A 15,193-nucleotide genomic window follows, 5' to 3' on the forward strand; every position below is an offset into this window, starting at 1 on the left:
AGGATTACAGATCCTGAACTTCAAGCTTCAAAGCTGGACGACCCTGCATGAAGATACAGAAGGACAGAGAGAGAGAGAGAGAGAGAGAGAGAGAGAGAGAGAGATCAAGAGACAATACCGTGGTTGACTTAATTTTCCAAAAATAGTTGCTTTATTGCAAAATTTTCGCTGATAAGTGCTTCTAGTAAAAACATAAGATATGCCTGTATGACAGAATATTAGCAAGTCACATTTATCACTATTCAAACTAAATAAACACTTGAAGCCTTTCAGTGTAAAGGCAATCTGTAAATAAATGACTGATGTTTTGAGATGCACCTGTATTTACATGTTATATCCAAAAATAGTACAAATTTACTTGGCCTGTCCTGTAATGTAACCCTATAGCAGCTTACCTGATGAAAATGGCCTGATTCAACCTTTATCTGAGGTCATGTATGCCTCCCAAACTGAAACCAGCCTCTGGTTTCCCAGAAAAGAAACCTGATAACTGAAAACTCTCCTGTCATTTAAATCTTATGAGCTACAAAAGCGTGATGGCCTAGTAGGGTACAAACAGCTCTTAAGGTTGTAGTGCAGCTTAGTTGTTATTAGGTGGACAGCATATTGTCATTATCTTTTTGGTCAACGCAAGACACTTGCATGACCTTTGAATGGAATGAGAGATTTGAAGATCGCGCAGAAGACAAGCGCCTGCCATTTGGCTCAAATAGACCTGATGTGACTATCTCGTGCCATCATCTTCAAGTTTTTATCAGCCACTTGGATAAAATGTTGGAATATAGAGCTTGATACTGAGAAACAATTTTTTTTATCCTATTCAAAGTAGCAGATCAAAACAAAGCAATGCATCTTTTTTTTTGTCATCTCAATCTCCCGAGTTGTGGGAGTTTGAGTGATTGCTCCTATCTGTTTTGATCCTAATTTGTTTCTGTGTTAAATTTGCATTTCAGGAGAGAGGAATACCAGCTTCCCATGCTTCTTTGAATCTTCAAAGTGATTATGCTGTTTGTTTGAAGATAGTCCTTTCTAAACTGCTTCAGATGTTCTTTCTTAAAGACGAATGCCGGCGGAAACGGTGTTAATGTTTTCTCAGCCAACACCGTCTCTTGGTTTCAATCTGTTATCTGCAACTCAACCTTCATTTGAAATGATTTAATCATTATATATATGTATATTAGATGTAGAGTTACACAACAGCGGCATGAGTGGACAACACCCATTGGTGTGGGGAAAGAAAGCTTTATTATGAAGCTATGTGATAAGGTTTACCACATGAAAGATCCCCTGGTAATGCAGACCTGCTTTCAAATGCATGTACTTTAGATGTAGTCCTTTCTCAAAAGACAACGCAACTGACAGAGCCTCAGTTGCTCTTCCATTGAGTTGTGGAGGAACCATGTTCATTACCAGCCGTGTATGAATCGCGCTAATCTACACATCAGGCCGCAGCTCGCAGTCTGCACTTAGTTGATAAAGGCAACTGGCATGCTCTGAGGCCAGGCTGAACATCAAACAACTGCAGATGAAGCCTCCTCTCTCCAAAAGAGGCCCTGAGAACAGCAAGACTCCATCCCTGATTACAACCTGTCCAACCACAGTGCTTCAAAAAGTGACTGGTGATGAGAAAAGATTGTGCTATTATTTAAAATTGGTGTATAAACATAGGTTTTTATTGTTTTGTTTTTTTTTTTGTTTTTTGTTTTTTTTTTTTTTTCTCACTGTGGTGGAACGTAATTCTAAGAGCCGGAGTTGAAAACAGCTTGACACCTTTCATATTTTAAAGAGTGTCACACAAGAATCATTCAGAGATCATGTATACATCTCATGTGCGTAAAGAAAAATCTCTCCATATATCCGTAAAAGGCCAGCTGTATGTTTTGTGTGCTGAAAATTTGCTTCTTCTCATGAAGAAGCAGAAAAGTGGGTTTCGTGTTTTGCATTACTAGTCCAAACAAATGCCCATTCACCGACAGTGATGTGAAGATCGACAAATTAGGATATCATTGTGCTGAAGTATATATAACACCACACACACACACGCACGCTCACACACACACACACACACACACACACGCCACTTTCTCTTTGTTAGCCGTCTCCTAAATGAGCCTGCATGCAGCATTCATGTGTTGTGGACCTTTTGCTCATGCCGAGCATGTGTTTGTGTGACATTGCAGGGAGTTTGGCCGTTGGAAGGTGAACAGCTTGGCCCTGGAGAGACAAGAGAACAATGGCTTTTCCCTGCCGCTGGACCCCGAGTTCCTCCAGACCATTAGGCAGCTGGGCAGGAGGCCCAGTCTTAGCGCCATCACGGACAACATTATCAGGAAATACGGAACCCACTTCCTGCTCTCTGCTACACTGGGAGGTAAATAAAGTGCATATGGTGTCTTTATTTACCTTAGTGCAAGATGTTGTAGAAAGAAGGCATTTGGGGAATCGTGGTGACCTAGATTTAGGACGGAGATCAAGCCTCAGTTAAATGAAATCCTCCAAGAACTGTTTAATGTCTTAAAACATTCCCCATATTTTTGCTCTGAAAGTCAGAATACATAAAAATATACTCTAACTCACAGTGGCAAACGCACATTAAAACTTTATTTTTATCTCCGATTGTCTCCTGTTTCAAATTAACATGGGAAATGAAAGACAGTGCAGGCAATTTTTTCAAAAACTGTTTTTTTTATATATATAATAAATAAAATATGTAGGTTATTCAACGAAGAATAGTAGTATGCCAGACAATACAGACACTGACAGGTTAATTGAATACCGCTAATATTCTCTTTATCATTGTATCTGTCAGCAGGATATGAGCAGCAGGAAGAAACAAGTCCAAGTCAAACTGAGCTTTATTGTCAAATGTTATTATGCATGCAAGACAAACAACTGAATCAAAATCCTTTCTTGCTCTGCTCTCCCTTGTACCTGTTAACATATATTCACTCAAGAAGAAGAAGATATGGACAAAATATTTCACTCAATAGATTAATTGTTAAAAAAAAAAAATCATGAAAATAGTGAAAATGTGAAATAATAGATACACTGCAATTACATTTTTAATAGAATTAAATCAAGAAAAAAACTGTGTTTAGGAAGGAAAAACTGACCCATGTGATCCAATAGATGAGCTGCTGTCTCCCAGACAGCTGCAGAATTCAACATCCTGAAAGGATGGGATCATAATGCACTGCACAGTGCGGCATGTAATATATGATAGCCAAAATTACAATAATATGCAGGTGTTCATAATGTTATGGCTAATAAATGTAGTAGATCGACTCAATTGCTTTTTCTAGTGAATGTATATGCTGCTATGATACTTCCCATCATGTCTCCACAGCTACATATTGGACATATTGGGGTTATCTAAGTTAGCACTAAACATACAGAATCTGAATTTGTCATCTCTCAACAAACACGCCAGTTGTGTTCCCTTGGTTGCATAATGAAAGAATTTACCCTAAGCAGTGTAATGTGCAGTAAAGCTCCATGGCTGTGTGGTGCACAATCACCCCCTCAACTCCTCTGTTTGCTCCTTTTATCTTGTCTCATGAGGATAAACTCTTAAAGCAATTATGAATACCATTATTTTTTAAATAGATTGCAGAACAGTCTTGCACATTGTCTGCTGCAAACGAGAAAATAGAAAGCATTACAGTGGCTGAATCCTGCCTAAAATAACCTCCAGAATCACCTCTAGCCTCTTTTTAAAGTGGCCAGTAGGATTTCTTTAGTCAGTCCTCAGTCTCAGGTCATCAAAATTGCCATTTTGTCACAGCCTCCGGTGTCTCAAAGATATGCACAAGGTGCCTTTTGGTATCGCTGACGGGAGCAAAGGGAGAAGTCAGGTAAAGTAATTTAAAAGTGAGAATGGAAGGTGGAAGTTGGAAGGATGTAAGGCGTGACTTTCATGCAGGAGATCGGCTGATTTGTTTCCATGGTCATAGATGGAAGGTTTCGCTACAAACAAAGCGCTGATCATGTTATGATACAGTGATGTTGCACAGTAAGGCCTACAGGAGAACATCACCTTCAAGAACACAGTTTTTTCCTTCCATGGTCCAGACGCAACTCCACCACCAACCAATTACCAAATACTAAAATCTCTCTAGGGTATTGGATGTTATGCCCTGTGCTCAGACTATGCCACAAATCAAGCAGAGACGGAGTTATCATTTCTGGACAGAAACCTGGAAACAAAATTCTTACTTTTAAATCGTTAAAGCCATTGTCCAGAACAGTAAATAATTCATTAATCTACAAATGATGGCTTAATCAGATCTATATGAGCTCTGTTTATTAGGTAATGAATGTTCAATTTTATTTGTGCACGTGACATTGTTCAATCTTAAATTGTTGTAACAAAAAGTAGCACGCCAAACTGTATTTTGCACAGATTTCAAATCCTGGCGGGTTCATTAAACCAAACCAAGTTTTTTTTTTGTTTGTTTGTTTGTTTTTTGTTTTAATAACATCTGCAAGTGTTCAATGCACAACAGAGATCTTAAAGTCTGCATTATTAACTTCAATTGCAGAACATTTCTATTTGTGGGTCAGTGTGTGATAATGTAAAAACCACTGTGAGGATCAGCTCTGTGCTCAAGTGAATGCAGAGAGTAAGCATAAGAGTGACCCACTCATAAATAAACCAGATCATAGAAGCTCTAAAACACACAACAGGGTGCCTTAAGGGTTGTATTGGTAGTTTTTATCGGAGCAATGTGCTTCAAGGCACTTTAGGATGTATTTTTTTACGTAAATATACTTAAAAATCTACTGGGTGTGGAAAACGCTTCACCAGAAAAAAAAGTCTTGACAAAAAATAGTCAAAGGACTTCTGTAAGAAAGGTGAATAAATAGTAACAACAGAATTTAGAAAAGTAAACTGAATTTGTGGTGTAATTTGATTTCCACGAGAAACACATCCCCAAACTCTCCATATTTCAGAATACAGTTATAGGTTGAAAGAAGTTGATTAAACTGGGATTTTTCATCTGTGTCATTAAGGAAACCATTAACCTTTGACTATTTACAGTCTGGGTATCTATATTTTAGTGTCTGTAAGGAAGAAAAAAAAACATCTATTATCTGGTACATTTCACCATCCAAAGGTTTTTTGTTTTTTTTTTTAGATTTGTGTGTTTAATGAAGCATCTCAGTCAGCTAATCACTGCTGAGATTTATCACCAAATCTGAATAGAGTATCAAATCAGGCCGCAGTCTGTGTTAATATTTACCACTAGACCAATCAGAGGGATTATCTATGTGCTCATATTGGATTACACTGAAGTTTGTGTTTGCATCTATTCATAGGGGAAGAGTCATTAATGATTTTTGTGGACAAGCGGAAGCTGAGTCGGACATCTGAAGTGAGTGAAGCCAATGGCACTTCTGTGACGCTGGAGGCTCTGCACCAGCTGGCCGCCTCCTACTTCATCGACAGAGAGAGCACGCTGCACAAGCTGCACCACATCCAGATCGCCTCCACTGCCATCAAGGTAAAGGGCTGCGAGATCATTAGAGCTTTAGTCACTAACACAATGTTGGCCACTGTGAAAAAAATCAACATGACTTTGAGAAATGTTAACATTTAAGATGCAGACCTTGCTGCATGGCAAACCCAGTCCCATCTTAATCCAACCATCAGCCAACCACCAGGGGGCGGGCGTGAGGTCAATGCTCTATTGAGCTGCTTGATTGACATTTCCTGAAAGGAGTCGCGAGACAGGTAAAGCAGAGTTGTCAAACATACTGTAATGCAGGGGTCACATACAACCCACGTTCATCATGAGTGGGCCAGACTGGTTAAACAGTAATGCAATAACCTTTGAGTTTAACCTTGAAATATTTTGTTTTTGTGGCACAGAGTATGACACCTCCTGCAGAAAATTACTTCCAACAAATTACAAAAATCTCAATGTGCAACATATAGTGAAATGTCCCAAAAAACCTTTTGGAAAAAAATTCAAGGTTTCTCTTGATTGTTGTTAGTTAGATTGTTGGTTTGGAGGCTGGACCGGAGTCTCTCATGAGCCAATTTTGAGCCCACTGGCTTCAAGTTTGACATCCCTGGTTTAGAACAAATGGAGATAATATGAATCGAATGTCCCAAGCAGAAGATGACAATGGAGCTACATTCAAGACAACAACAAAAAAAAAAGACCTCCACGAAAAACTCTGTTGTCAACTGAACAATTAGTCTTTTTTTTGTCATTTAAAAAGCAAGTTTTCAGACATCTCTCACCTTCTTTTTTTCCCACTTAAACTTTGTGGATATTATGCTTAAAGGCGTAAGGAAATTAAACTACTGTTATCATTTTAGTTTGTTTATAATTTTGTTTATAATATTGGACATGTTTGCACAGCTACTTTTAGTATTTATATTGTAGATGTGCAATTCACAATTTTGTATGTCTCAAATCGTTTGTTTATTATAGTTATAGTATAGTTTATTATAGTTATATATTTACTGTATTTTGAAGGGCGGTACATTCAGGCTCCGCCTTCAACAGAGATGCTGATTGTGATTGGATATCTTTCATCACCTCACTTTCTGCAACTTTCATCTGCAGACTTTATTATATGATATTTGTACATCAGACTTAAACTTTGTGATTGACTCTTTCCTACATTCCATTTTTTGAGACTCCCCAAATTCAGATATATTTGCTGCGGTGTTTCACAATTCCTCCACTAACATGTACAGCTCCACATTATTGAGCAGAAGGGGTCTCAGCGCTCCAGTGTAATCAATCCATCCATCCAATTAACACAGAAATGATGCAATTCCCAACAGATCATCCTCTTGTAAACAGACTATAAAGTGCAGAAAGCCCTGATTTGAATACTCATGTGTGCGTGAAAGTACAGTCTATTTGCATGCAGTTTGGCACTCTGCATGGAGGATCTTAATGAATCGGACCCTTTGTGTGGTGTTTTTTGAGACTATCGGAAGTCTGATGTGAAGCACATATAATTCTTATTCCTCTCCACGAGCAGCGAGTGTCGCGGCGGTCCCCTCCTCCACTCCTGCAGTTCTGACGGCCCGGCACTCACACAGCAGTTGATTTCACAGCCCGACATGTTCAGACCGCCATGTCCAGATTACAAATAAGCCTCACAGCTTCTGCTGGTCAGGACTTCATTTGTAGTTCTTTTGGAGTGCAAATGCATAGAAACATTGTTAACCATGTACTTGTTTATTTCCCTTTTTAATTGGAAATCTATAATACTTCACTTTGTTAACTTGCATAAGACTTATTTTTCCATACTATAAAAAAAAAAAAAAAATAAAACTTAGTGAGGGATGCTCTTTGTTTTTATTCCAGTCTGTGATGACATGTTTTTGTTTATTTAATCCTTTATCTTGGGTAAATGTCATGTATATTTCGCTTCCAGGAAAAACGCTCTGACAGGTGAGTAGAAACCTTATTTTAAATTTCAACTTCAACAAGGAGTAGCAACAACTGAACAGAATGCATTATACATATTCACTTGAAGTGCAGCACAAAATATGAATGATCATAAGTTCAGTGTTTATCAAAAATAATTGAGATAATCATTTTGGCCGTAGCGATGCAGCTGTAGTTTCCAGATTTCCTCTTCTTATTATATCCTCCTTATAATTGCCCCGAGTTTCATATCGTCATGCTACAATTTTGTTTCAGTGAATGAAGGCAATTATTGTATTCCTCAAAACATAGCAAGTGATGTTAATTGGATTCTTCACTAAGGTATTCAAATTTAATTGGTGGTGAGGGGGATTTTAATAGGAGTTTTATATCCAGTAGATTTAGGTCATATGAGACAGAGAGACAGCAATTTTGTGTGTGTGTGTGTGTGTGTGTGTGTGTGTGTGTGTGTGTGTGTGTGTGTGTGTGTGTGTGTGTGTGTGCATTATCTACACTGAAATCTGTTTAAGCAGTTAAAGTTAAGTACGATTAGGGTAAGGATGAGAGTTAAGGTCAGACAGATATTATCATATTTAGAGTTATAGTGTGTCTGAAGTGTTTGCAGGAAATTAAAACTTAAGACAACGGAATGTATGTGTTCCAGAGGCCAAAACAATCTTTGCACACTTGCATTTTTGAGTAGTTTATCAATTAGTGTCAGGTAATGCAATGTACCCGAAGGACGTGAAAACATAATGTGTGTCTTATGTTTTCATTTCGAGGCCGGGCTCTGGGGAATTCAGCCTGTCTGCACACTTGATTTATGTGGACTAATGTCACCTTCGGGACAAAAAATACAAAATTTGACATGAAAAAAAAAAGATTTTTTTTTTTTTTATATTAATATTCATAATGTTTTGATATTTGAACAGGGCTCTTTACAAAATAAAAAAAAGCTAAGGGCAAGACTTGTACTGAATTCACATCAAGATGATGGCTGGAGATAGGCAAGCTGTAATTTTTTTTAATTGAATTTAGAGAGTGCAGAAAATGTATGTAAATCAATACAACATTCTCAGAAGGCATGGGAATGTAATATGGGCATACATACTGATGCTGAAATTATTTCAGTGCATATTGTAAAATGTGTCATTTATTGACTCCCTTTCATGATGAGAAAATAATGTAATGGCTTTTTTTTTGGAGTATTTGCGACATTGATTGGAAATGGAAACCTTCCATCCTCTGAAGGTTGCAGCGATCATATGGTTTTTGTAATCCTCTCACACACACTCACACACACTACAACAAACAACTGATTACCTTGAAAATTTTACTTTTCACGATTAGATTGTGAGTCACTGACCCTTGGCTAACAGTCGTTTGTGTCTTGTATATTGTTGATTTAGTAATTCCATTTCTAGCCCTTCCTGGGAATAAGTCTTTAAGAAAAACACACTTCACAATGGTCAGCACTTGCCAAGTACTTACATCTTACTACCAATTACAGAATGCAGTTTACTACCCATGAACAGGCTCCCAATGGGCAACTTTGGCCTGCTTCATATGCAGAATATCTTTATTAAAACATATTTTAAAGCACGTTGTGGAGAGAATTTAAACAATTTAAAGACCAAAATGTCCACATGGAATAATAAACGACGGCTATTTTTCATACCATCTTTAATTAATGAACCATTAAGAGTAAATGCACTTTAAGACCTTTGCTAATGTTCTTGGCAAAATCCAGCAGCCATTTCAATAATTCCACAGTACCTTAAAGTAAAATTATCCACATAGATAATATCTTCAGTCAGTCCACCTCTTTTGTCCTGAAAATAATTTATAGAATGACTGATAAATGTGTACTAGAGTACTGGTTTTTCCAATTACCTTTGTAGGACATTTCTTTTATTATGGTGAAAATGCTTTACTTCTAAAAGGGGTTTTAGATTTTCCATGAAAAAATAAAGGCTATGAAGTTTTATTTTTGGAATTGTAATTATTTGCCAAAGATATCAGTGAATGTAAATATTTATTTTTGTTTTGAGAGACCAAAAAAAAAAAAAAACTCATTTGCCCACTTCAGATTGTTTTCAGTTTTTGAGCCTCGGAGTGGTTTGCGTCAATTGTTGAATTAATTACACAGGAACTAATTTTGCCTAGAACTAGAACACAAAGTCGGTTGCTTGTACATGCCCTGTGGGGAAAAAAATGTTTTTTTCACTGCTATCATGATGACGTCAGTATTTATTAGTAGTTTTTTTAACACAAAATATACTTACTATTATACATATTGAATTATACTATATTCCTTTTATTCACGCCTGTAATATTGATCACTTAGTAAATGTTATGTAGCAGCTTTTAACATGGGTTTACATAAAGCACTATTTATTGTATGAATATTTAATAATCTATGTGTTGTTGTTGAGCTGTGTTATTAAAACAAACAAAGTTTCCAAAGGGTGTGTTTGCACCTGATGGGCCTTTGATGTGGCATTTCAGTAAACATGTACGCTCAATGAGCAAGACAGAGTTGGACCAAGGGAGGAGATGAAGCGAGCAGTATTGTTTACTTTCCCCCTTGCTCTTTCATGTGTATGCTCACAAGCTTGTATAAGGGAATGGCATGCTGTGCATATCAAGATATGCTTATGATGTAAATATCACCCTGCATCTTTTTACTGCTCAGTACCTCCAGGGTGTGTTCATTCATCACTCTGTCAGCTGCTATCAAGCCGAATGAATTGAATTGGCTGAGTTTACCCCCTTTGCACAGAATACTTTGTGTTCTCTGAGGAATCTGTTCTCATACATGGCTTTGATGTGTTTACACCTGCTTGTGGTAAACAACAGATTAACGTCACAGACTGAAGGTAATAGCAGCAACCTGCAAAGACACAAGCCTGACACACTGTCTGCTTCCTCATTCTGTTTCTCATGTGATTACACTTATTCCTGAGGGAAAAACTGAGAGACTGGGGCCAGCAGAAGTGCACACCTTTGACCTCACTAATGAATATGCATTCATTGTTCAAAACCGTATCAGGAAAGTGAAGCACATTCGGTAATTGCAACATTTATCCTGTATTCTTCAAAATGAACAGTAGACAATTGGAAAGCAAATTGTTGATTGATTGATTGATTGTGATAAACTTTAAGACTGATATTGCTTGTACTGGATTTCAAGAAGTGCACATAATAGCCTATGACAAATTGGGTATATAGACATCAAAATGGCAAACACTGTTTGATTTGAATCCTGTACATTAGCAAAACATGAATGTAGAACAGGAGGTTCTTCCTGTTGATGTACCCGTGTAGGTGTATAATTATTTTTTCTTAGGCTCAAAGATAGCACATGTGCACGATAAACACAAGATTTACTTTTATGTGATATTTATGGTCAACTAATTTTGTACAGTTAACACAGTATTTGTCAGACCTCAATAATCATCTATCTAATTATATTTAATTTGTTGGCAATTTCTGGCAGGAGTTAGTGGAATATATGTAACTTTGGTTACTTTTCCTATCCTAGTAGATTGTGACATGTGGAAATGGTGTGTACGGTTGTTTACATTGGCTAAAAAGTTAAAACTGTGCTAGGCCAGATTTATGAAAAAAGTCAACCCATCTTGTATTGTTCTTTAAGGGATGAAAATATAAACTACCAAGTAATGTAAGGCATACCCTGCATAAGGTTTTCCAGTCAAGGGTATTTCCAGTCAAGACTTGTGGGGAGATCTTATTTCCTGCAGCGTCACTGGGTACAACATTTAGTTTTACAATCTTTTTCAGAGCAAATAATAAAATTATTAAAGAAAATTTTCAAATGCAATGGGATGGAATAAATTGTGGTTATGGTGTTGGGGTGGAAAGGACCCAAGCTGCAGATTTGGGGTGGGTGGGGGGCAAGATTAGTGAAATTCAAAAACAAAACTAGGAAACATAAAAGTTTCCTGGGAACGAGGCAAAAAGACGAGGCCATTTGATGGGACTGCAAAGTCATGGGGCGATCAGCACTGACCACTCAGAAGGTCAGTCTGGAAGCAGGTTGAGCATACGGGGCCACAAGGTGAGCAGCCTTGGAAAAGGCAAAAAGATGATGCCATTTGACGGGACTGCAAAGTCATGGGCCAGTCAAAATTGGCCACTCAGGAGGCCAGTCCGGAAGGAAGTTGAGCAGATGGGGCCGCCAAGGTTAGCAGCCTCGGTAAAGGGCGAGCAGAAGGTGCCATTTGGGGCGTGGTCTGGAAACGGAGAAAGCAAACAGGGCCGCTTGAGGGGGCGGTCCATGAGCAGGGCATACAAAAAGAGCCACTTGAAGGGGCAGCAGGTCGGGTGACCCATGAATAAGGTGAGCACATTCTGAAGGGTGCCCCAAGAACATGGCAACCAGAAAGGACTGTGGGGCCGATTGAAGGTGAAACCTGCAGAGTGGCTTGCAGATACGGTGGCCAGGTCTGTTCACATTGTGAGTTGGTTCGGCAACCCATGAACATGGTGCGCAAACAGGGCCGCTCGAGGGGGCAGCCCATGGACAAGACCAGCAGGTGAGGTCGCTTGGGGAAGCGGCCTGCTACCAGGGCGAACAGATGTGGTCGCTCGGGGGGGCGACCCATCACCAGAACAAGCAAGCAGGACTGCTCGGGGGAGCAGTGCCACGCCAGGGTGAACATGTAGGGCCACTCAAGGGGACGGTCTGTGAACAAGGTGAGCGGGATGGCAAAGTCATTTGGAAAAGGGCGATGAAACTCTCATGTGGGCCAATGAGAGAAAGGATGTCAACTATGACCTTTCTGGGGGCTGAGCAGGATGGCTATGGCAATGGAGCTCCTCCAGGAGATGACCAAATGGACAGCAAAGGCAAAGCCTCTCCAGAGTGCTTGAAGGGGAACAGCAAAGATTAAAGATGAGCTGGTGGAGGGCGGAAACCATGTCCCTTGGTTTGCTGGTGGGGGTGGCAGTGACCACACTCCTTCAGGGACTGAGCATAAGAGCCATCTTGGTGCAGGCTCTATGACATTGACCCTCACACCCCAGAGATGAGATGTGGTGCAGCACTGATGACCAGGAAAAGTCCCGCAGCAATAGCTAGGTCCCTCTGGCATGTGTGACGTAATCTTCTCCACGCTAATCAGGAGCCAACAGGCTTATAGCTAGCAGGCTGGGAGCAAGGAAGTAGGATAAGCACTACTCAGTGACTCATTTGCTACATTATATCCCACATTTGGCCCTGGTCCACAGTTTCTCTTAGCATTTGCTGCATTGAACAAATAATTTCATCCCCTGCAGCTCCTCAGCTAGGTATGAGCTCTGCTGATCCCACTTGGTCAGTCGAAAACAAACCTTTGTTTGATCACAGTATCAAATAAAAGGCAAGCAAACTTTACAGTTTAAATCTAAATAGTAAAAACCTCTGACAAAACAAAAATCTAACCCTGGAAAATATCCATGGAGGAATAAAAGAGGCAAGAGCACAAACTGGAATGACAAGCTAGAAAGACAGATGAAAAATGAATTCAAGGATCATCAGGCAGAAAGTCAGCATGACATACACACATAGGAATCCAGGAAAATAAAGTATATGACAAAAAAATATCCAAAGAGTTCAAAAGGGCAGTACTGAAGGCTTAGCTTGAGGGGCAGCCCATGAACAGGTCAAGCTGGTGGGGTCGTGGACCATGAATGTGACAGGCAAACATAAGTGCTCAGAGAGGTGCCCTGGCAACAGGGCAGGCAAGTGTGGTGAATTGAGAGCACAGGCTGTTAACTGGACAAACTGAAAATGCCACTCAAGACAGAAACAGGGCGAGCGAATGGGGTCACTTGGGGCGTGGCATGTGAACAGGACAAACATATAGTGCTGCTCAGGGGAGCGGCTCCAGGGCGTGGCAGATGAAGACGACTAACAACACCACTGTCAACGATCAGGTGGGGCCACCCAGGTGATGGCGCTAAAGCCCGTCCTGGGAACAAGCATGTGGCCAAAACCAGGGCCATGACATATCCGACAACATATCCAGCAATGAGTGAGTACACGGGGATGCCAAATGGTCACTGGTATGAAGTATAACAAGGGGAAAACAACAAAGTAAATTTGAGAATACCTGAGTTATATATAATTCACTACCAGTAACCACAATAATAAAGTTTAAAGTAATATTATTGGATCTGTGGAACAGAAGGCTGTTTTGCCTATTGGCTTTTAAGGGCATTAATAGGGATCCTTTCCTCTGAGTAACACACCAGGCCAACCGCAATTTGTTTTTATTTGGTGGGCTGTGGGGGCACCTGACATCGGCATTATCCATCCATCCTACCATCAGTCCATCCGTCATCTTTTATAGCCAACTAGTTTTGGATATTGTCAAAATCGGCTTTTAAAAATGGAAGGATACAGCCAGAAGGGATTCTTTTTCATAATCAAACTTTAAAAAAAAAAAAAATGGCTGGAGTTGTGCCAGTGGGTCTCAATGTTAACGTATTTTTCATCCGTCTCTTTGCGCTATGACGGAATGGTGAACTGTTCAGGGTGTACCATACCTTTGCCAGTGAGTCAGTTGTTATCAGCTCCAGCACTCCCTGACCCATTGCTAAATAAAGCTGTACGGGGGGTGGATGAATGGCTGGATGGATGAAGAAAAAAAAATAAAGCATATTTTATAATCTATTATTTTGGCCGAACTTGCCATTCTTTACATTTAGATTATTTTGTAACCGATATATTTTGTTCTTCTGTGAAGATGTATTCCTCCTTAAATTGATCTCAAACAATGTATGAAGGTTCCAATGGGAAAAATTCCAATACAAACATGTTTAAGTGAAAAAAATAGATGAAGATAGCCCATCAAAATCTGTTTGATTGTTGCACTAATAAAATAATTTTTGACCCTTGGTTTGCACACCAGGTGGGTCCATTATTTGAAATGTCTCTTTTCAATGTGTAGTTTGCAATAGGCATATCTATTAAATTTGCAACTTTTCAGTAAAACTGTATTTTTTATCTATTTTTATTATTTGAATTTGTTTTCATTTGTTTCAATAAATCCCGACTAATTTGTGATGAAAATTCCATCATTTACCCTGTAAATTTGATTTTTTTTTCCTACTGCCAGGCCTTTTATGATGTAGTGATCCTCACATAAGGTCTCACTCACACTTTAGAACTCCTCCTCTAACGCATTATTTCATTTCGGTTCAACGTTGAATGCTGACTTTATTTCACTATTTAATTTGTATGCAAAAAGATCAAGGGGCATGTACCGAGTCATGATTTAGAAACATCACAAATTAATTTGTTTGCAGGTTGCATTCGGGATTCAAGGAACACTGGAGAAATGTTTGTGCAGAACACACAAAAAATAAGATTCTGCAATGCTTCGTCAACACTTTATATTAATCTGTGCAACCTATTTTGTGCATTATTGGCACTGTGTGTTGTGAAAGCGATGTCGCTTCGTATACCAGGTAGTAAACAAACATGAAGTGGTTGTCACAGACCAGCGCAGAGCCAGCAGGAGCTCTGAGACAGCACTCAGCTGGAAAGGCAGAAACACAACTGACTCTTCCTCTCTTTCCAACAGTGTAGCTGCAGTTTAAAGCACTAAATTGTATGTGTTTTTTTTCTTTTTTTGGGAAGATTCAGCCCATTTTTCACTGGCTTGTCCTTAGTGATGCCCTACTATGCAGTCCATCAGAGATAAAACTGTACATTCTCTAAAGTGAATTGGCAAGAGTATGTGGAGCTGATTTGGCAGCCACCACTGAACCAAAGTGCTGCTAAAAAC

General features: G+C 39.3%; 1 protein-coding gene across 2 annotated transcripts in view; it reads left to right on the plus strand.

Moving 5' to 3' along the window:
• Positions 1 to 15,193, plus strand: part of brinp3a.1 (bone morphogenetic protein/retinoic acid inducible neural-specific 3a, tandem duplicate 1) — a 75,305-nt gene that overhangs the window by 24,592 nt on the left and 35,520 nt on the right. For both annotated transcript variants that reach the window (XM_030082545.1, XM_030082546.1), the window contains exons 3-4: positions 2,181 to 2,371; positions 5,320 to 5,504. In XM_030082545.1, the coding sequence (XP_029938405.1) occupies positions 2,181 to 2,371; positions 5,320 to 5,504 (376 nt within the window). The remainder of the gene's footprint in view (positions 1 to 2,180; positions 2,372 to 5,319; positions 5,505 to 15,193) is intronic.

This window comes from Salarias fasciatus, chromosome 23, assembly GCF_902148845.1.
Source record: "Salarias fasciatus chromosome 23, fSalaFa1.1, whole genome shotgun sequence".
In the NCBI taxonomy this organism is placed as follows: Eukaryota; Metazoa; Chordata; class Actinopteri; order Blenniiformes; family Blenniidae; genus Salarias; species Salarias fasciatus.